This window comes from Phoca vitulina, unplaced genomic scaffold (assembly GCF_004348235.1).
Source record: "Phoca vitulina isolate PV1807 unplaced genomic scaffold, GSC_HSeal_1.0 scaffold5, whole genome shotgun sequence".
NCBI lineage: Eukaryota > Metazoa > Chordata > Mammalia > Carnivora > Phocidae > Phoca > Phoca vitulina.
In genome coordinates, this window is record NW_022589708.1 from 12,246,375 (window position 1) to 12,269,812 (window position 23,438).

A 23,438-nucleotide genomic window follows, 5' to 3' on the forward strand; every position below is an offset into this window, starting at 1 on the left:
TCATTTGAAATACATGTTAGTTTACTAGATGTAGCAGAAATAAGAGTCTTAATTTGAAAAAGGGTTTTTACTAATTATTCTAGAAAGTGAGTTCTAAACTGTGCATGGGCCATTTAAAAAAAATTTTTTTTTTATTAAACTCAGACCTACCATCGTAATTAAAGGAGACAGAAGCAGATAAATGAGGTAGCCTTTTATTTTTTTTAAAAACAATTTCATTTGTCCAAACGAACTTACTGGCAACTTGCATAACTTTATTAGTCAGGCTCTTGAATTGGAAGATGTAGTGTTGGGGGATCTAAGCATCTCTTCCATTTAGAGCGTGTGTGACATTCCTGGCTTTAACTGGAAGTGAGATGTGATTTTTTTAGTTTTTCATGGAATTAGTGGTAACATAGTAGATTAACTTTCTCATGAAGGGTTTGACAATCACATTTTTTAATAGAATAAAGCATGTAAACATCCGTGAAACTCTGGTTTTGTGATATAAGCAGTCACATGAAATCGTGCCATGGTACAATGTCATGTTTCTTCCTTGATCAAAAATCTTGTCTTACTTTCACTGCAATGTAGCAGAAAGTGTCCTGTGAAGTGTACTGAGTGAAGGCAAAGTCTTTTGAAAACAAAATGCTGAAGGCCTCTCGTGCTGCCAATGTGGTGGCAGTCAGTGTGGGCCTTAAACATCCAGTGGAAGGTATTTCTGCCTGAAAATAGTGTTTCTTTTCTATCAAGCTTCCATTTCTCCAGCATTAATAGCCAGACCTTAGTACTCAGATGTTAGGAACTGCATACCTGTCTTTAAGATGCTTCAGGACTGGGTTATTTTATTATTCTGTCAATTTGTTACTTTAAAGGAGCTTTTAAAACCGCAACAAACAGACAATATTTTCCTTGAATAATGACCAAATAGCAAAGCACTGGGCACTTATTCAGGCATTTGGGTTATAAAGTTGAAATTCTTCCCTCAATGTCAAAAGTTCTGAACTTTATATCATGATGGTGAGTTTTAGCCAGCTTTGTAATTCTATTTTTCCTTTGTTGAAAGTTTTCCTTAAAATATTTTAAGTTTCAAATAATAAATATAATTTATATAACTAGAACATAACTACTTTTCTAAGACCAATGTACCAGAAATTTTGCATCCAAGTGAAAGTTTTCCTTTAAAGATAGCCCTTTGGAAGGCCATGCACATAACTTGCATGCAATGACCTCTTCAGAACAGTTTTAGAGCTTTTAAAAAAAAAAAAAAAAAATTACCTTCAACGTATCAGTTTTCTTCCTCTTATAATTTGAATTTGTGTGTGGGTCATGTTAAAGAAATCTTCACCTACCCCCAGAGTCATGAAGATGTTCTTCTTTATCTTTAAAAGTGGTATTATTCAAATTTTCACATTTAAATCTTAATATCTACCTGGACTTGATTCTTGTGTATGGTATGGGGTGGGGGAGAAATTGTCTTTGGAGTAGTTTACCAGACAGACAACCAGAGTCAACTGTGTAACTGTGTAGCTACTCTTTCCCTTTACCCACATTCAAGGAGCACCTCCTACCCATTGGGCCCCTACCTCCTTCATAGAGGTTAGTTGTCTTCCCCCTCTCCTTGGTCAGTAGCCTCAGCCTCAGCCTCAGTCAATAGTCAAGAGCAGGGAAAGGCAGCTTGGTGTCCCTTGGCTGACCAGCCGGCTCTGTCTGATATGTGCTGGGGTGACCACAGATATCTGCACGTTGACCCAGACAGGTCCTGCTCACCGCATGGGGATGGCCAGTCTCAAGTAACCAGAGTCTGTTCCTCTGGAGTCTAAACTCAGAATTCCTGAAAGATGGAAGCTCACTGACCCACCCATGTTACTGGTCTAATAAACTAAACGTGGCTTTTAAAATCAGGTGATTTAAGTCCCCATTCCACCATGATTCTTTAGGCTGGTGATGGGAGAACCACTTGACTTCTCTGAGCCTTTATTAGCTTATCTGTAAATTGGAACACTGCCCCTGATTGGTGGCAATTCATGTGCAATCATGAGACCACCTAGCACACAGTGCTCACAAATAACAGATTCTCCATGTGTATCTCATGGCTTCCCCTGCCTGTCACCATTCTTGATAAGTGTGGAGTGAAAAGTCCGTGGCCGTGCGCCTTCATGAGCCATCAGCGTCTCTGCACACACGCTCTCACTCACCTCAGGCCCCAAAATTCAGTGGCTTTTCTCCCTGAGATAAATCTCTTCACCAGTTTCTCAACCTCAATATAAAATATAAGAATGCAAAAATGTTTAACTACCCAGTGATAACACTGTTTGTGCAATTCTAAAAAGTTAAGGGTCATACACAGAGAACGCTTCCTGTAAACGGATTTGTAGGATTTGGCTTTACTGAAAATATGCCAGGTCATCTTGATGCAGAGCAGGTATGAGTGTGACTTCTTAATCAAGAGTATACTTCATCATCATGCTGGGAAACAGGAACTTGCACACGTTGCTTGTTTGGAAGCCTATTTGGCAACATCTGTCAAAATTTTAAATGCACATAAATTTGACATGGCTATTTCGTTTCTAAGAATATTTGTCCATAGATATAGTTAGTCAGGTGTGCAAACATCCATGTAAAAGGATATTCTTTGAAGCATAATTTAATGTAGCAAAACATTGGGGGGGAAACAAGTAAACGTCTATCAGTAAGGGGCTGGCTAACTCAATTATACTGCATTCATGGAGAGGAATATCAGGCAACTTGGAAAAGGTTGGAATAGATCGAAGCTATATTACTGAGTTAAAACTCAAAGGAAGAGCAGTGTGTGAGCATGTACGCTTCCATTTCTGCATGTATGTGTTAGGAAGAGAGTACTTAAAGTATATGCAAGAATTTTCAACAGATTCCTTCCTGGAGAGAGATCTGTTTTAGGCAAAGAGAGAGCCTAACTTGAGATTATTTGCCTACTTGTATTCTTTGAAATTTCTGACCCACTGAAGAGCACATTATATATAAGTTAAATATGTACTATATAGTGCTAGGTGATAAATGATGAAATTAAAGTTCAGGTGTTCAAATGCAGCTTCTTTAAACTGAATATGCACGTTGTGTATGTTACCGGTAAAGATTGGTCACTGTGGTTTGTTCTTTGATCAGCTATAAAAGGGTTTGAGGGTTTATACTCCAAAATCTTTTCCCTATCCCCTAATGTATATAATACACATCATGATTCTGACCAAATTAATGTTTACTTTCTAGATGCTTTGTTTACATATTGGAACAAGGCTTCAACATCTGAACTTATGGATTTTTTTACAATATCTGAGTGAGTAGTTTTGTTCTGCTTATTGCCTCTTGATTTTTCCTGGCTAATTAAGAGGTGTGAATAATGCTATGTAGTTGAACCAGGGATGTAGTATATTCACATCCACCCTTTTTAAGCTCTTTCTGCTGGACCTGACCCCAGCACCTGCTCTCAGGAGCACATGACTCTGGGCAGTGACCAACCCTCAATTATTAGATGTGTGGTTGTTATAGATGAGAGCTAACTGCTTATGTGTAAAAACCATTTGAATAAAATGACACAATTTATTAGCTGAATTGGGTGGATGCTACATTTCGAAGGAGAATCTAACTTAGCTCAAGCAGATGTAAAAACTGAGTCAAAAATAGCTATAATTTTTAAATGTAAGCGAAATCATAATTTTATCTTTATTACCTCATTTTATCTCTTCAATCTAAGTTTCTGATTTCCTTTAAGCTCTTTGCTTTAAAAAAAAACGATGAATCCACAATCCCTTATGCAAAATTGCTGGGGCCAGGGGCACCTGGGTGGCTCAGTCAGTTAAGCGCCCAACTCTTGATCTCAGCTCAGGTCTTGATCTCAGGGTTATGAGTTCAAGCCCTGCGTTGGGCTCCACCCTGGGCATGGAGCCTACTTAAAAAAAAAAAAAAAAAATTGCTGGGGCCAGATGATTTTCCAAATCCAAAATTTTTGGATCTTTAAAAAATTTACATATAGAGCATATTCTATAACATCCGTGCAAGGTCTCAGACAGCACCCCGCAATCAAACACTTTATTGTTTCTGCAGTACTATGATTGTTCACAATAATTAGGTAAATTATAACTATAAATCGCTTTATATCTGTTAATTGGGGTCATGATTTTGATGCCAAATATATTTGCCTAAACTCAGGTGGAAACCTATGGTGTTCAGAGCTTTGTGCATTTTGGATTATGGTCTTGGTTCATAGTTGCATGATTATTCTCTCTGCTAAGTTAAACGAGGGAGAGAGATGAGATTCAGCACCAGAAGAACTTACTGGACATTATTATAACTACTTCTTACTAAATATATGATTTTTTAAAAAAAAAAATATCAGTACTGTGGATATATGAAAACAAACCCCAAAACCAGATATATGATGTCTGTAAGGGACCAGTCCATTTAGAAAAGTCAAGAGGGAGCTCCTTGCCCAGATTGAATGAGGACAAATAAGCATCTGGGGACAGTGCACCCACGCTGTGCTTCCCCCAGCGCCTGTGCTGAGGCAGACTGCGTGAGTCAACGTCTAAACCCTGAGTCGATGGACAATCCCGTTGGTCCCGGGCCTCTCTGTGGCTTTAACTGCCCACACAGTACCGACAGCACAGCATGGGGCCTCCCCTGTAGGGTGGTGATTTTCTCTGGGTGAGAGAGACCTTCCTGAGGATTTCTGACCACCACAAGTAAGAGGCTCATGGTAGGTGTAAGAGTTTATTGAATGTATTGTTGCTGGTGGGTTTAAATAAAGCAGTGTATTGGAAACCATTTTATTTTCCTAATAACCTTTCATCCTGTCTGCAGAGTCTGCTTACACCAGTTCCAGTACATGGGGAAGCGATATATAGCCAGGTACTGTGGGGGTTTAGTTTGAATGTGTATCATTTCCTGTATTACTTGGATCTGAATGTGTGGAAATTGTCATCTGTGATGATTGGCAGTTGGAATTCTCATAAACAGCCGCGATGTCTTTGGACTGCTACCGTCAAATCTGGTGGCATCTTTCGCCTGCGTTCCCACACTCCTTCTGTCTCATTTTGCCTCATGCACATGTCTTGGAAGGATTTCCCTTTATGGCCTGCGTGCTTCCTTCCAAATGCTCCCCGTGTTCTGTTCCTTCCGTGTCCCCTTCCTCTTCTCCCAGCTCCCCCAGGTGTGTCTTCTTGCTCTTTTCTCCTCCTTCAGTGGTTTCACTTCCCCTGTTTGACTTTCAGAGGTCACTTTTTACCATTCCTTCTCCCAGCTACAAAGACGTTAATTTCTCACATAACCATTTCTCCTTTTTTCTTCATAGAAGAACGTTTTCAGTCCATCTCAGATTTGTTCGGACTTCCGTAAAAACCTTCTCTGCAATGGAGCCTTTTCTCCTCTTAGTCCCAATAAGCTGTCCATACCCTGCTTTTGTCTGACCAGAACTCTTGGTTGAGTTTCATAAATCCTCACGGCCCTGCCCCACACTATCCTCTGAGATCCATACCGAGTTCAAGGGGAGCTGGAACCTCATTGTGAGGGGCACCCAAGCCTCTCCTTCTTGGAGGCATTTCCTTACAGCACATCTTGTCCTTACCACGTCCTCACTCCTGCTCTGCAGCTGCTCGGTGCATCTGTATTTGTTTTTGTCCATGTTGTGTATCCTGTGATAATGTATTTAGGGGGTTGGTCTAAGTATCCTATTTTTCCATTGTTATTGTTTATTTATAGATAAACATTTATATTTTAGGAAAAGCTTCAAAATTTACTAGTGATTGAGTTTTTTCTCTTATCTATAATTCTGTTTTACAGCAATGAAACAGGAAAGATTTTTAAGATTATTTTGAGTGTGGAGATTTTACTTTTTATGTTAATATGTTCTTTTCTTGGGATATTTGAGACATTTCCACAGTTATGTTTCATGTTCAATAAAAGTTTGTGGGGTTTTTTTAAAGAGCAAATTTAGAGAGTATATTTTACGCTTTCATCCTATTCGTATTTATTTTTAACCGAAATGTGGTGGCACTTAAAGTTCTCTCATTTTAACTGTCATTTTTTATTGCAACAGTAAATTATACATTTGCACTTTTGAGTACCAAATGCAAGTATATACAAGGTGACCTTATACAGTGACACCTCACACCCTGACTTCATTCCCTCTGACTCTGCCCCGTGAGGATGGGCACACAGTATATTTGTAACCGGAAGGCACTGTGCCTGGCAGGCTTCACAGCCTTCTTGCAGTAACTGTCACCCACAGCACAAGATGGCATTTGGAGAGCGTTGTGCAAAATAGGGTGACATGCCGCAGAGTTGAACATGGTGCGTGTGGGAAGCTGAAGATTTCTGCCCAACAAAATATTTTAGAATTGGGTTTTGTGTAACTGAGAACTTATTTTTTATTTAATGGCTATAAATTTAATTTTTTTAAAAAAACTTCTGACTTTACAAGCACCCTGTATATATTTGCATGTAAAAGTGTGCTTCCTTGGGCTGTCCTAAAAATAGATGGGCATAGGAAGGTGGGAGTGGAAGGTGGTGTTGCTTGTTATGTGCATTGTGGAAAGATGTGCCCTGCTTTATAGAAAATTCCTGTGGTTTCTGCTCCATGTGACAAAGATCCTGAGCAGGAGTCTGAACGCTGTTGATGTCTGCCCTCCGTGGCAGTCCGGTCTGATGAATACTGCGTCTTCTCGTTGTGTCCCTCTGAAATCACCCAGCAGCATGTTGCCCGATGATACTCCATGCATGCCCTGTTCTACTCCACACAATAACACAGTGAGGGAGACGGTTGGCTACGGGCCGGGGGACAGGTGTCATTCCAGCACGGGTCTCATTTTTCATCTGCTCTGGTGATGGTACACAGTAGGAAGTTAGCTGTTTGATTGCTAACCCAGATCACTTTTCTATTTTCTTTACTTGACTGCTGACAAGTTTAACAAAGTGTGTGGCTCTTCTCCTTCCTGCCTGGGTAAGAATAAAGGTGTTAAAACCGCCTCATATAATCCCTCTCATTGCATGTTTGTTCTGTTTCTTCCAATGCATTGTTTTCATTAAAAAAAAAAAAATTATTTTTTTTTTTTTTTTGCTCTTTAATAACATATATAACCGGAAAAGATTCATGGTGTTTGGCAGTTGTCAGAACGCTAACCTTTAGCACCATGTCGGACTGATGCTCCAGTTTTTAAAAAGCAGCATCTCTATAGTACATTCTAAAACTCAAAAGTTCCCTGCTTTGGCTTGGTTTTTGCTTCTTCGTCATCAGGTGCTTTGCTGTGAACCTGTTAGGAGCTGCCGCCTGTGTGTGCGTCTCCGGCTCACCCGGCCCCAGGCAGGCCGCGCTGCTCCTGGTCGGAGTGTGGCCGGTCCCCTTGTGCTGTGTCCTGGCCTCACTAACCCTCCTCGTCTCGCTGCAGTGTAACAAGTCTAACTTTTGCTTCTACCCCATTTCACTCATGTTGCAGGAACCAGGAGGGGTTGGGACCCATAGTTCATGATCGAAAATCTCAGACATTGCCTGTTTCCCGTAACAGAACAGGAATGATGCATGCCAGATTGCAGCAGCTGGGCAGCCTGGATAACTCTCTCACTTTTAACCACAGTAAGTCCCATGACATACCATCGTAACAGCCAGCCATCTCATGTGACATCTCAGAGGGGAGAGCCCCAGGCCGCACCACACCACATCACCAACTTGACTTTTCTTCTAGCTCAGAGCAAGTGGGATGAAGAGCTCATGGCGAAATTCCCTTCTTTGGAGGAGAGTGACACAATGTGGAACATGGTCAGCTACGGCACCAGACCTAAAGTGCTGGACCCTTTGTCCCAACCCCCTCCATTCAGTATTTTTAACGTAAAATTTGGTGGGTTTGACAGCCAAACATTCTCTGATATCTTTAATTTAATATTTGGATTTTCCCTGTGCAAGTCCTGAGGACATCTGGGGCAGGTTCCTTTCGTTCTTCTGAGCCCATGCATGTAGTTGATCAAGTGTCCACATTCTGACATTCCAGCTTTGAATGTATGTTAATCTTTAAACTGCTGTGAAAACATTAAGCCCATGAATCAATTTGTGAGGGTGTGGAAAAGCCAATAACAAAGTGACTTTTTCTGTGTTTTCAGTGTGAGAAAGATATCAAGTGTGCTTGGAATTTCTGTAGACAATGGTAAGATTTAATCAGGTTGAAGTCTGCTTATGAGGCCGCTTCACTTGCAAACCGAGACCTTTTTGTTCATCTTGCCTTCCTAACTTTGGGGCTTTCTAACTTCACAATAGAGGTTCTACCAAAAAGTGGGAGCATATTTTTTAATTTACCATTTTCATATCCCCAGAGGAGACATGGCATCATATACTATTTCTAGAAACTTAAGTGTTTTGTCTCTTTAAAGGTTTCTCAAAGCAGAAAACCTAAAAGTTACCAACCATGCGGTATTTTAAAAAACTGATGCCATCATTTATAATAAATACCATTTCTGTTAGTGATGTGTTCTCTGAATTGTTTCATCTTTTCTCCAAGCATAACATAGCTAGTTACTGTCTTATGTAGACAATTATTTGTTCTCACTCCAAGTAATGCCTTTAATGTATAGTTATTAATATCTTCTCATCATTTCTGATCATAAGAATTCCACTCACTGTGATCTTCCTATCTCTTTCTTTATATAGGCTAAGAGTAAAGACAATATTCCCAATGCTTTAAATTGATAATAGTTCAGAGTAAGAAGGCCAAGGCATCGAAATACAGCAGCTATCCACTCTTTCATCCCAGCAAAGTTTGATGGAATGGGTATAGACTCTCTTGGTAAAATTCTAAGCTTAATTTAGATCAGTATTATATTTGCCTGCCACACACCGAATCGGTGGCGTTCAAGAGCTAGTGCTGAGTCCTACACTCCGCTGTAGGATGTATGTTCATGATGCATCTCAGGCTACAATACTTGATTTTTCCATATCTTGTCAGTTAGGGCTTTTTCTAGCTCTGCAGACAAGGGGTTGAAACAAACAAAACAAGTTTTGTTGTTTTTAGTTGTCATTTCCTATTTAGCAAACAAATTAAATTCTCACTGTTCTGCAGGACTTGCCACACTGCCTTTGATAGTTTATAACAGAGGCACTACCTCACTGTCAGCTGGAATAAAACTTAAACTCTAAAGCACTTAAAAAAAAAAAAACAATCTGCAGACCAAGTCCCCGACTCCAAAGATAATCATTTAGGAAACACAGAAAACAAACAAAAGTAAAACGAATGATCAACACATGAATGTATAACCTTAATCCACTGAGATAGACCGCAGCTCCTCCCACTGCAAACAGATTCTGCGATGGTGGCTTGAATTGGACGAGAGAGACAGCTGGCTGTGTTTTGCAGCCAAGCACCATATTGCTAACATGGCTGATTCCCATTCTCTCTTCCTGCTGCCCACAGAGAGCCCGTCCTTCCTGCCTCTCTCCTCTTTCATCCTGTGGTTTTTGCTTCAGTCAGTTTTCAGTGACACCATCCTCAATCAGTGTCTCTCCTTCTGCCTTCCCTATAAACAGTGTGTAGCTGATTCTTTTAGCCTTCTCCTGTGTTCCTACAATTCCTGCTCATCCCAAATTGGTTCTGGTGTCTCACAGTCCTTGCATCTTCTCCTAGAACTCAGTCTCCACTTACATCTCTAAATCTGATGATGTATCTAAGTGACTTTAGCCTTTCCCTCTGTTGGCTTTTTGAGCTCCAAATTGTCAGTTCTCCCAGAAGCCGCAGAAAAAGCAGTATATACTGTATGTATACATGTGTATGTGTGTGAGCATGTATACGTATATATACATACATGATTTCTTTACACCTGTGCCTAGGTATTTTATGGGAAATTTGTAGCCATATATGTCTTTTTTTAAAAGTCCTCTTTAACAATGAATACAGTACCTTCTGTTGGGCCAACCAATATGATGTAAATCCAGTATGTGAGAGATTAGCAGGGTGCCAGAGTCTAAAATTTATTTTGGAATTTATTTTGAATTTATTTTAGAAAAGAATAAAAATAGGAAGAATGCCCCCTCCCCATATACACCACCTGCATTTTTTGTTTTGTCTTTTTCTCTGAGGAGAGGCTTTGTCAGGCCTCAGTTTGACCAGCTGGGGGCAGCAGAGGACCGCCAGAAATTTAATCCAGTGGAGGCCAAGTTTTGTGCCCCCATTAGCAGATCCATGTAGGTCGTGGGAAAGACACCATATGCACCTTACATGTAACCATTCCAGGGTCTTATCTTTACTCTTGGATTTTGATAGGAAATAATGAAAATGATAAATCCCACTGTGGCCAAATAGTCTTCACTATTTCAAAAACACTCAGAAGATAGAGATTCATTATATTTGGGTCATTACCTAGATACACAAAAAGTAAATGTTTACAACATTAAGACATTGACCTTTTTATTGTAAAGCTCATCCTGTTGTGTATCAACAGAAGCTATTTATGTCAAATGGCAAATTGAAAGTGATTGCTGCATGTAGAATATTTTACATAAACCATGCTGTGGGAAGGAAGCTAAGTCAGACATGTTTGCAAGTAAGTGATACATGTGCAAAACATACAAAATAACAGTTTGCATTTACTTCGCTGTTATGTATTGCTCTAGGAATATATTCATTTGCATGATAATTGATATTTCCCACTGGTATGATAGGGCGAAAAGCCAGACAAGAGGTAGAAACACTTGAAGAAAACCTGCATTTTGTATAATTCGGTGTAAGAGAGAGTTCAAGGTCATCGGATTAAGTTGCAGAGAATTCGATTTCAGGTCATTATGGAAAAGCATTTTCTAACTGAACTGCCCATTAGCTAGTGTGGGCACTTGGAGCTGGAGGTGTGAAAACAGAGACTGGATGAGGACCCACTGGGGATATTGTCCAGGTCTCTTAAACGTCACACGGGGAGGTGAGGAGTTAGATGAGATGGCTTATAAGACCACATCTAACTCTGAAATTCTTTGACATCTATGAAGTGCAAGCAAGACAGTGAGTATCAGTGATAATTAAATTCCCTTACTGTATATAATATTGAATCAACAGGAAAAATGCAGAGAACACATATATCCTTTGAGGTAATATTAATATTTTTTCAGAAGGTTTTTTCTTTTTTAAGATTTTATTTATTTGAGATAGAGTGAGAGACAGCAAGAGAGAGCACAAGCAGGGGGAGCTGCAGAGGAAGAGGGAGAAGCAGGCTCTCCACTGAGCAGGGAGCCCGACATGGGGCTCAATCCCAGGACCCTGGGATCATGACCTGAACTGAAGGCAGACGCTTAACCGACTGAGCCACTCAGGTGCCCCTTTTTTCAGAAGGTCTTAAGCATGACAATATATCTTTTAAAAAAGGTAAAAAATCGACTTGGATGCTTTAAAAGTATATACTCAAGACAGTAAATGAAATGTTTGTTCATGAAGCCACTTTTTTTTTTATTCTGAGGCAGGTTTCCTTGATTTAGAAATATATTTTTGCACATTTTCTAGCATTTCTAATATCAGGATATATCTTAGAGTTATAACAGACCTATCTCACATGTTTATCTTGCACATTACATCCATTATGGCAGCCAGTCATTGGTACTTCTTGCAATTGATGGGGTTTCAGGACTGAGAAAGTCTGGCACAATGCCTTTTTAAAGTCAGGCATGTTTATATTTTTAATATCCTTAGAAAGGACTTTAAATTACAATGTATGCTTAAACCAAGTGTTTTCACAGTTTGGAATGTATATCCCATACCAGGTACTATTTTCAGACACAGCTAAACATTAGGTTGAGGTATTCTTCAGAGAAGAGAAAGCAGATGGCGTCACCATTTCCTCAGGTATAAACTCTGGGATTATAGACTCATTCCACAAATCATTTTGAGCATATTTGGTTTTTTGTGTGAATCAGAGGACAGACAGCAAATCACATAATTTTTGCCTTGGAATATTATTCCTTATTCTGTCTACTCTTCGCTCATTTGTGATGAAAATATTCTTAGCAATAAAAGTGGGACAGAGAAGAACAAATAGATAATGTAGAGGCTGATCTTTCTGATACTTTGCAAAAATATATGCAGTTAGTAAAAGCTACAGACCATGAGTTAATATTATGGAGTTAATACTATAGTCCTAGGGGACTAGGTCTTCCACGTTTAGGGACTTCTTTTAGCAAGAAGATTCCTTGTCATTCAGTAGTATTTACTTTTTTCTCATAAAATGTATTATTTTTCTGGATTCATATTATGTGGGCCAGAAGAAAAAAATTAACAATAAAAACAAGAATTCTGGTTTCATAAAGGGTAAAGGCACCTGTTGAAAAGAAAGTGCCTCCTGTAAGAATATGTATCTCGCTTTGAGCCCAAATGTCCTCTGACATTTGGAAAAGGCGAGTGTTTGTGTCCCTCCCCCCACATCACTTCTGATGGTGTGGCACTGGGGAGGGGAGACGGTTTACCGATGTGGTCAGCGTTAGTCCGTCAAGCTGTTCTAGTAACAGGAGTTTATTAAACAGAGTAAGTTAATTAAGTCTTAACATAGCAGATGACATTAGAGGGGGGGAAAATCTCATCCTTGGCCTCTGTGTGTTTAAAAGATTTGGGGATTTTTTTTTTTTTTTTTTGATTTGGGGATTTTAGAAGAAATCATTGATCAGAGTGATAAGAGAATGAAAATTGTGTTAATGTGAGCAGTGAGTCCTAAGGACACTAAAGCATTCCATGACGTGTGTGCCGAAGATGGCACATCAAGGAAGTCCTCCTCCTCTCTCTGATCAGCCTGGCTGAAGATAGTCAGTGCCCTGTGCCTCAAGGCACCACTATTCAGTAGGGGAGATCAGTAGGTTAACACAGCATTCCTTACTTGCCCCGGTGAGAATCCGCTTAATCAGCTTCACAACGTTGCTGACCGATATTTTAAGAAATTGCATTTTTTTCTTAAGACCCCTTTTTGGATGTACCAAGTCCGTTTCATTTTCCTGGGTTGGCCTGTAACATGGTGACCAATGACTAAAGGCTTTCCTCATGCACAACTTAGTTCTAGGCGTTGAGACAAGCAGTTTGCATGGGAGTATCCCTCCTCGGTGAACTGTCCATGCAGTCTCTACCACTTAGACAACCTCTCCACGCTGCCCTTTATTTTTAGGGACTTTTTAATAACACTGGCTCAGGAATATTGCTGATTTTTTGAGATAGGAGTTTAAGGAAAAACAAAATTATAACCAGTTGTGGCTTAAAAGGATCATTTCTTTTATTCTTAGATGATTCAGACACAGGCAGACATTTCTATATCAATCTGACTGTTACCCTTAAGGAGATTAGATATACAATGTCAAGATTCACGGGTGATGTAAGAGCTGAGAGAAATTTTGTCATTGTCATGTTTCCATACGCGTATACATAATTACATAAAAACTTCATTTAGCGTGGCCATTGATACTGTGTTTTAAAAACAACATATCACCAAATTCCAGTCCTGAATGGGTCCAGACCTTCAGCTGAAAGTAAATACTGTGGAAATTCTTCAGTGTGTAGGCATTTGCATCTATAATGATCACGCCTGCATACACTTAGCCAAGAGGTTACCTAGAAAAAGAAAACTTCAGTTCTTTGCCAAGAAAAATATTAAAATGATCACCAAAACAAGTTCCTTATATGATTTCACCCAGACTATAAAACTTCAGCAGCCCTCAAAGGGTCTTTTTGACCAATAATTTTGGTTGGTCTAATAAAAGGTGTTGTATCCCCCCCTCCCCCAGTTTGTGATCACTTTAGCCATAATTAACAGTCTGTTTTCCTCTTTCACCATCTCTGAATCTTACCAAACAAACCATGTCGAATGAGGTGATGCCCTAGCTTACAAAGGCAGTGCATTGAAATTAGTACCAAAGTACATCCATCTTTCTTTCTCCGGGAGACTTCTTACCAAAAAAGCAAACATAAAGAGAACTACATGGCACCAGGGTGTTAGGGAGCCCCTCTAAAGGCACATCAACTCTGTTGCAGTGTGAAAATCATGCAGTCCACAACCACAAAGCTTCAGAACCACCCTTCTAAAAGCAGAGGAACACTGGATGAAAACACATGATAGTATTTTTAGCCTATTTTGAGACCAACCCGGCAGCTTGGAAAATCTCTTTTGTAGTCTTTTAAAAATCACTCTAACTCTGACGTTTATCAAAGTAAGAATAACATCATGCTAGTTACTTTATTTTATCTTAATAATAGGTACTGTGATACAGTGACCTGGATAAGGAATTTGGAGTGTAGTTTCTGGGTTTTGTTTCCCATTACTGGCCTCAAGAAAATTCTCTAGGTTTTCTCTACTTCACTTCCCTGATCTATATAGAAAATGTTCTCCTCTCTGGAGCATAAAGAAAATTACCTACATAGTAAGTGTTGATTTGTTTTTGCTCCTTGGAATAGGACATTATATGATGTTTTATTATATTGCCATCTTTCTTTGTCCTCTGGATCAGTACTGTAACGTCTCTGCATCCCTATATGTATTTCTGCTAATGCATATTATTTCATAATTTAATATCTCAAATTGTATGTCAAGCTACATTTATGTCAGGACTAAGTTGATTTTTACAGCCGCATGTAGAAGATACCAGTTTGTATTTAAATTATGATTCTTCAAGTCCTTTCCTTTTCTTAAACGTTTCTTTCAGACATGTACTGGCTTTCATGCTTTTTGATAAAGCAAGTAGAATACTATTAGCAGTGCAGTCAACTCTTGATTATCACTCGTCATTCTGGCTGATCGTACAGATCTTTATGTTATCGATTCAACACTTAGACACGGCCATCCACCATGTGCCAGGCACTATTCTAAGAACTTCACAGATCTTAACCAATTGAATGCTCACTGCAACCCTTTGAGGTGGATACTATTATCATCCCTATTCTACAGATCAGGGAACTAAGGCCTAAAGAGGTCAAATAACTTGCCCAAGGTCACACAGCTAGCAAGTGGCTGAGCTGGATTCAGGGGCCAGCAGCCTGACCCCCGGCTCATTTTCTTCTTCTTCTTTTTTTTTTTTTTTTAAAGATTTTATTTATTTACTTGACAGAGAGAGAGAGGGAGCACAAGCAGGGGGAGTGGAGAGGGAGAAGCAGGCTTCCCGTGGAGCAGGGAGCCCGATGCGGGGCTCGATCCTAGGACCTTGGGACCATGACCTGAGCCGAAGGCAGACGCTTAACGACTGAACCACCCAGGCGCCCCCTCCCCCCAACAAACTGTTTAGCTTTTCTGTGCCTCAGTTTCCTTCTCTGCTCGGAGGGTTTAATAATGTACATACTTCACAGGGCTGCTGTGGGATTAAATGAGCTAATACATGTCAAGTTCATAGAGTTATGGCTGGCACATAGCACACAGGACATGTTTGCTGCTCTTCTTTCCCTTCCAGAACTGAAAAAGTTCTAATTGAACGGACACATTATTAATTACCTACCCCCACCCCACCACTGAAAAAGGGAAATAAGCCTTCTGTAAATAATCAAAAGTTGACTGCGACCATACTGTGCGGCCAGCCTCTTTGTCTGCAGTCACCGGGCAGTAACCTTGTGTTGTAATCCACGCAGGCTACGGCCACTCGGACGCCGACGTTCTTCACCAGTCGCTGCTGGAAGCCAACATCGCTACTGAGGTGTGCCTCACGGCTCTAGACACACTCTCTCTGTTTACACTGGCATTTAAGGTTTGTATTGAACAGCTGGGCGCGGTCAGAGCTTTACCTTTTAAATTCATTCTGCTCGTTTAGTGGAACCAGCAAGAACTTCCTGTGTTGTATTTTTTATTTCAGCAACTGTTTTTGCCCCTGTAAAGAAACCACTCATCCTTAAGATACCTTAATGAAAGCGTTCCATGGTTAATGACTTGAATTCCTTGAAATAAAGTTTAGCTGGTCAGGGTGTGCTGCACACTTGCACATGATGGAAGCAGTCCCTGGAGGTGGTTAACTCTTGGCCGGAAGAAAGCATCCACCTGGGGAACACGGTTTTCTGTGCCCTCGAGGATGATAAGTATAGGAACCTAATCAGACATTTCTGCCCCTACTATCTATGAGAATATCCAAATGTAGCAGCAGTTAAAATTAGCTATTTATATATAGAAGAGCAATAAGTAGAAACACATTCACCTCTTACAATTTAAAAAAAAATATGTCAGTAGATTAAGTGATAGAAGCATTTCAAGGATAGAAAATAAAAGGTGGTTTCGGTCTTATTTTTAGGTTTCAGCAAGTAATATTCAAGTAGATGGAAATGGTCTCGCAAGCCATTCGTTTGATTTTAGGAACCTGACACTTCGCAGTCTTGCTAATTGATTGCTTCCATTTCCAGCGCAGAAGAAGGAAGTTGAATTAGTGTTGATAATGCTATGAATATTGAAACAGTGTATTTCCAAGGATATTTGAAAAAGATAACCGAAGTCATTTTCTGCTTTACCTTATCTCTGCTTCTCATAAGGCACATTTCTTTATTAGGGTAAAAATAGTTACCCTGACATCATGTCACTTTATTAGGCGATACCTTTATTCTTCTCAGCAGCCACGCCACTCACGTCCCCCCAAAATGTCATTACTAGGAACCCAGTGGAGAGACGAAATACAGACCCTCATCGAATGAGTGTGGGGGCAGCCATGTCCTGTTCCACGGAGCCTCCACTCTCGTGGCTCTCGGAGTGTGGTCCCCCAGCCGGTAGCAGCTGCAGACCCGGGAGCTTGTTAGAAGTGCAGAGACCCAGGGGGAGGATTGAGCTTGAGTGCTGAGGTGATCTCTTTCAAAGTCTACATGCCTGTGTGCAGAAACATTTAAAGCTCAGCGCCCCCATGAAAAAGTGGGAAGATGGGCAGATGCTACAGCGGGAAGGGACGTCATGCCCCACTGCAGGCTTACCTGGCCTAGATTACAGGTCCCTGAGGCCCACTGGCAAAGCAGCCACTGGGATCTTGCCCTGCAAATAATTTACTCAGCTGAGGCATCATCTGGAGCATTTCAGAAAAATTAAATTATTGCATTGAGTTAGCTGACGTAATTCGAGAAAAATCATCTTCCACAGATAAAGCCCTATCGTGACTGAGTCTCTGAATTGACCACGTCTAGTAAGTTGCCAAAGGTAGCCAAGAAAACACATTCTTAATGAGAGAAAATGTTTGAAAAGATTTAAGCCCTGCTACTGAGTGCCTTTTGTGCCTCAAGCATTAATCTTCACAACAGCCTGGCCTCGTGGATCTTTAATCCCCATTTTACAGATGAGGAGAGGCTGAGACAGGTCAGAAAATTTGCCCAGGATCACTGCACACCTGGCCTGCCAAAGCCCTCGTTCTCCACCCACTAAGCCAGGCGTTGGGTGGGAGGTGGTGGCAGGGTAGGGACAGAGAAAAGATAAGCTGAGGGACATCAAGGTAGTTGAATGATCCCATACAGAAAAAAAGAGGAGAATATTACCAAGCACTTACCAGATGCTGGTCCTGTGTTGGATGCTTTCACATATGTTCTCTCATTTAATACATAAAAGGGTGTGTTTTGTAAACCAAGGTCGTTACATGCAGAAAAATACGATTCTTCTCTGGTAATTTTACAATGTCTGTGATTAACACGATCCCAAGTCAACCCTGGCCTTTAAATAGTTGGTAATCTTTTTTAATGTGTTTACAGATTTAACCTGAGAACGTATTTTTAGCAATTCTACCTTGTGCCTTTTCTTGATTTGAGCTGCCTGGTGAGAATCAGTCCATGACGGTCAGAGGCACTTGGATATTGGGTACTTCTAGGGAGTTTGTGGTGTGGTTTACACAACCATAAGCCTGGTCTGCAAAGACACATGAGATTAGGTCACCTTAGTGATTGGTAAGCATTTGCAACTGAAACAGCTCTGCTCTGAGGTGGATTCTTAAAGCGCTGTCTAAATAAAACTCAGTGCCATATGCCCAGGAAAGGTGTATCTGTCTTAAATAGCACGGTTCTAGACATCTCATTTTGGTACCGAGGGTTTAAAGTCGTTTACATCCTATTCCTGGATCTTTAAAAATTACTGATGTTGTGTCTTCATTCTCTGAAAGGCTCATTTCCCCTAGGAGGACGTGTTATAACAGTCAAACCTGCATCCACATCAGACAGTTCCTGAGATTTATTTATAACCTATGCTCCACCTTGTTGCTAGAGAGAAGTCATGCCTTTCATATTGTCTTAGTGTCTCATTTACTTTCCTGAATGAAATTTTCCTATCCTCACTATAAGTCTACAGGGATAAAAAGTAGAAGTGAGATACACTCTGGTGTTACCTGTGTTGATTTCTGAGTGGAGAAGTGAAGGGTGGTTTTGTTTTTGCTTCCCCCCTCCTGCTGTGGACCTTTCTGAATGTTCAAAATTTTTTTATATTTAGTGTATATAACTTTCTAATTAGTGAAAAAGAGACAGCAGAGAGAGGGAGGAAAGAAAATTGATTGGAAGATTACAGAAGGCAGCTGGTACACAGGGGTGTGTCCAGGGTAAGAGGTCCTTTACCCCTTGAAATGAGGAGTTACTTATATCTTAGTGTGAGTGATTTTAACTGCATTCTTGGTTTTGGGATCAGAACCCAAGAAGACTAAATCCTGAAAACGGGAAGCACAACCTTGACCAGAGAGAGTGAGGAAGGAAAATTTAACTCCTGGGGTAAGAACTTGGAGACAGGCCAGTTCAACAGCAAGACCAGGGCTCCTGGTGATTTTTGTATGCACCATCTCTTCTGGATGTCTCCAGCAGATAGTGCTGAGAGAAGGAAAGCTCACATCCAGATCTGCACAAACCTTAATCCAGCCATAATTAGGGAGAACGGTGGCCCCTGTGAAAAGTAATGTTCACAGACAACAAACCATGTAAGCAGTTCCCAAAACACTGGAAACAACCTTTTTTTTTCCAGTTGGTGAACAGCTGCTCATGGTTGAGAATTATATCATATTCAGTTAATTAAGTCCCATTTTCTGCTCATTAAATTGTTTCTCTTTCACATGATGAAATTCAATGCTGTGCCTCAGTATTCATGTTATAATGAAGATCCCTGTGAATTCCAGGTGTCCTACCAGCTGTGCATTCATCTGTGAATCACTGGACCTAAGAAAACAAAACTTATTCCTTGAGTAAAATTTTTCTCCAAAGTAAGAGGCGGTAAATCTTAACACTAATACTCTAGCCATACTTTGCTGTTTAACAGAATTACTTGGCCATAAGCTATCTCCAGTCATTTGGCACAATTGTAAGATTAGTTTGAGATACTGGCCTCCTGACCTTTTTTTATTAAAATCATCTTTGCCTACTTGTGCAGAATGCAGACGTGTGCCCTCTCCCAAACACACACATCTTTGTGCGTAGTTGAAGGTGTAGCTCTGTAGTGTCCCACACGTTTAGACACAGTGGCTGCATCCTGGCTTCTAGCTCGGCAACCAGGTTTACACGGCATTCAGTTAGTATGAATTTACTGCTGGTGTGAGAAAATCTGGCCGAACGGTGAGAAGTATGAACTGTTGGCCCTCTTGTTTTGCTTTGTTGAGTAAAACCCATGACCTGTTAAAATCCTGCTAGCCAACACTTACTGAGCCAGACCCAAGTATGCATCACATGCTTTCTGTACTTGACTCGCGTAATCGCAGTGGCTGTGCAAGGTCAGTTCTAGGGTCGCCATTTTACAGACGAGAATAGTAAGACTCAGTTTACCTGTGCAGATGATAAATGCTGCCTGATCAAAGCCTGTATGTTTCCCACCTTACCAAGCTTGTCTGGTTATTCATTGCTTAACAGAGTGCCTGAGAAGCCTGGAAAAAACAAACTTAATTTTATCTTTTTATTTTTTTTTAAAGATTTCATTTATTTATCTGAGAGAGAGCGAGAGCAGGAGCAGGGGAAGAAGCAGAGGGAGAAGCAGACTCCCTACTGAGCAGGGAGCCCTATGCGGGGCTCGATCCCAGGACCCTGGGATTATGACCTGAGCTGAAGGCAGACGCTTAACCAACTGAGCCACCCAGGCCCCCCACAAACGTACTTTTAGAGGACCTTACTTCATATACCTCACTTCGATATTTTTTCCAGCCCGTTAATCAGCTGACACCTGTAAGGGCACTTCTTTGTTGGAATTAAGATATCACAAAGATTACCTCTGAATTGGTTGCTGGTATACAGTAAAAATAAATAAAGAGAAGCCAAATCAGTACTGAGGAACACTTGTCTTTCAAGCCATGTTACGGTTTGCTAGGAAGTTTTATGATTAGTCCCTCCCTTAATAGGAAAAAGCAAGGGGCACCTGGGTGGCTCAGTCGGTTAAGCATCCACCTCTTGATTTTGAGATCAGGTCATGATCTCTGGGTCGAGGGATTGAGCCCCGAGTTGGGCTCCATGCTCAGCATGGAGTCTGCTTGTCCTTTCTGTCCCTCTCTGCCCCTCCTCCCACTCGTGCTTGCTTTTCTCTCTCTCTTAAATAAAATAAACTCTTTAAAAATAAAAAAAAAAAACTCTCCAAAACAGAAATTTAGTTACAGGTTTATTCGTACTACATGAGGATTCTATGTTTTCCTGGAGATTCGTGGCAGAGTTTAAATTATAAGTTGTCTTATTACCTGGGACATTTAACCTTTGAGGAGTAGGCATGTCTGGTGTGTCTCACTAACCAAGCTGTCCTTGTGTGTTCTCAGAACCAGCTCCTGGCTGACCATGGACATAATCCTCTCATGAAAAAAGTTTTTGACGTCTACCTGTGTTTTCTTCAAAAACATCAGTCTGAAACAGCTTTAAAAAATGTCTTCACTGCCTTAAGGTCATTCATTTATAAGGTAAGCTGCTTCCTTGGGGGAAGCCCTCGTTGAAGATCATCCTGTCTGCTTTGCACCTGGAGTTGAAGGGCGCACTGATCTCCACCTGCCCTTGCTCTCTGGCGTTCACCTAGTTCCCCTCGACGTTCTACGAAGGGAGGGCTGACATGTGTGCAGCTCTGTGCTACGAGATCCTCAAGGGCTGCAACTCGAAGCTGAGCTCCATCAGGACTGAGGCCTCCCAGCTGCTGTACTTCCTCATGAGGAACAACTTCGACTACACTGGAAAGAAGTCCTTCGTCCGCACACATTTGCAGGTGCGTGTAGTTCACTCTGCAGCGCAGTTGTGTTCTGTGGGATTCTGTGTTAGCAGGAAGACTTCGTCGCATTCACCCGTTTACCTCAGTGTACGTAGGGCAAGATCTGGCCTTGAGATGGAAAACTGGAAAGTCACATTTACTGGTTTGGTTTATTTCGTTCTCTACATTGTAAGATTTGGGCCCAAAGTGCATTTCTGTTGGTAAATTGACTTTTTAAATATTGACTCAATATTGGACTGACTGAAATTCCATTGAATTACCATCTATTAGAATCTGCATGAGGGTGCCTCATAGCAGACATCTTAGGTAAAACACAGAAAGTCCAAAATGGTTCTTTAAAAAAAAAAAATTCTATTTATTTACTTGAGAGAGAGTGAGCTCAGAGGAAGAAGCAGACTCCCTGCTGAGCAGAGAGCCCAGCACAGGGCCCGATCCCAGGACCCCAAGGTCACGACCTGAGCTGAAGGCAGACTCTTAACCGACCGAGCCACCCAGGCGCCCCAAAGTGGTTCTTTTCTGTCTTCCATATACTGACACACCTGCAATCTCTCCAGAGTCAAAATGTCCCAAATGCTCTGCTCTGGGAACCATGCAAGATATGGAAAAGTCTTATGTGGTTTTGTAGGCTCTCTTTTTCTGTAAACTCATGTAGGAGTGCCTTCTCCATCTCTGTGTTTATTCCTTTTTTAAACAAATACTTACTGTTTGCAAACTATGTGCTAAGATTCATGGATACAACCATGAACAAAAAAGAACACTCTCCTGGCCCTCATGGAGTGTTCACACTCCATGTGGACACACTTCCAGTCTGCTGGAAAACAGACAAACCCCGAAGCTCTTCTCAATACACTGTCCCCAGTGCTGTAATAGGGGAACTTGAGTGCACTGAGGAGGGGAGGGGCATCTGGCTGGGGCAGGGAGGCTTCTAGAAGATGTGAAAGTTGAATAGGGGTTAGCAGGTTTGGAAGGTAAGCATGTTCCAGGCGACGGATGCCCAAGGGGAAGGGCCTGTCCAGGGAACTGGAGAAGGTCCTTACAGTGAAGTAAAGAATATGGGTGAAAACAACTTGAGAAGACGTCATTGCATATTTGGAGGGATCGCCTGGACTATTGCTGAGAATGGATCAAGGGAGTCAAGGCCTTAGCTGGAAAGACTTTGGGGAAACCATGGTCAAATCCAGGCCAGAGGGGATGGTGTCTTGGACCAGGTATGGTAAGGTTAGAAGAAGGGGAGAATGAGTTGACAGTACTTATTGATTGATGGTACCTGGGGATGGTGAAGGAAAAGGAGGGAATAAAGATGGAATCCATGTTTTAGCTTGAGTGACTGGGCAAAGGCAGAGCATATCACAGACACCAATAAAGACAGATCCCCCCCCCATTGCATAGTTAATATGTATATGTTTTAATAAAAAATGCAAAGGACAGTCCACTTATTGAATATTTAGTGGGTATACATTCAAACCAGTTAACCAAGGAGGTAAATGATAAGGTCTCCCTGTTTATTAGAGAAAGTAAGTGACTATCCAAATGATACAGGCTTATCTGATTCTCATGCCTCTACACTTTCCTGATGAGCATTTTGCTATGCAAACAAAATACTTAAGGATAGCAAAATCATCTTCTGAAATGATTCTTGGAAGGGAAGAAGATGACTCAGACATTGTTTCCTGCACTGGAATGATCTGTGCTCAAAACTTTGCCCTGTCCTCATGCACATCCTAACTGAAGGCAGGAGCCAAGTCTGGGGAGTCATTTGAAGGTGAAATTATTTGTTCACATTTGTGTGTCCCTAAGGTCATTATTTCCGTCAGCCAGCTGATAGCAGATGTTGTTGGGATCGGGGGAACCAGATTCCAGCAGTCCCTGTCCATCATCAACAACTGTGCCAACAGTGACAGGCTCATCAAGGTGGGTGACCCTCAAGACTGCCTCATCATCTAGTATGGATGCGGAGAGGCAGAACACAGCTGAAAGCCACGTGTCCTTCTTCCACCCTTGTTTTAGCACACTACCTTTTCCTCGGACGTGAAGGACTTGACCAAAAGGATACGCACAGTTCTGATGGCCACCGCCCAGATGAAGGAGCATGAGAATGACCCGGAGATGCTGGTGGACCTCCAGTACAGTCTGGCCAAGTCCTACGCCAGCACTCCCGAGCTCAGGAAGACATGGCTGGACAGCATGGCCAGGATCCATGTCAAGAATGGGGATCTGTCTGAGGTAGCCCAGCAAGACTCCCTCGAGCTGGGTTTTTGGGAAAACTATGTCTCATTCACTAAAAGAAGCCAATTTTAAGAAAAATTTCCCAGTAATCGAAAGAAGTGATACTTCAACAGTGTTAGGCTTGGGGTTGC

The 23,438-nt window shown here is 41.3% G+C and overlaps 1 protein-coding gene across 20 annotated transcripts in view; it reads left to right on the forward strand.

Annotated features, from left to right (window-relative positions):
* The window catches only part of DOCK9 (dedicator of cytokinesis 9), a 283,110-nt gene that overhangs the window by 225,177 nt on the left and 34,495 nt on the right, over positions 1–23,438 (forward strand). For 10 of the 20 annotated variants that reach the window (XM_032402708.1, XM_032402715.1, XM_032402707.1 and 7 more), the window contains exons 36-43: positions 3,226–3,292; positions 4,816–4,863; positions 7,446–7,582; positions 15,561–15,676; positions 20,645–20,782; positions 20,896–21,078; positions 22,879–22,992; positions 23,089–23,304. In XM_032402708.1, the coding sequence (XP_032258599.1) occupies positions 3,226–3,292; positions 4,816–4,863; positions 7,446–7,582; positions 15,561–15,676; positions 20,645–20,782; positions 20,896–21,078; positions 22,879–22,992; positions 23,089–23,304 (1,019 nt within the window). Of the gene's footprint in view, positions 1–3,225; positions 3,293–4,815; positions 4,864–7,445; positions 7,583–8,103; positions 8,148–15,560; positions 15,677–20,644; positions 20,783–20,895; positions 21,079–22,878; positions 22,993–23,088; positions 23,305–23,438 lie in introns of all 20 variants that reach the window. The other 10 variants (XM_032402713.1, XM_032402717.1, XM_032402711.1 and 7 more) reach the window with 2 other exon arrangements.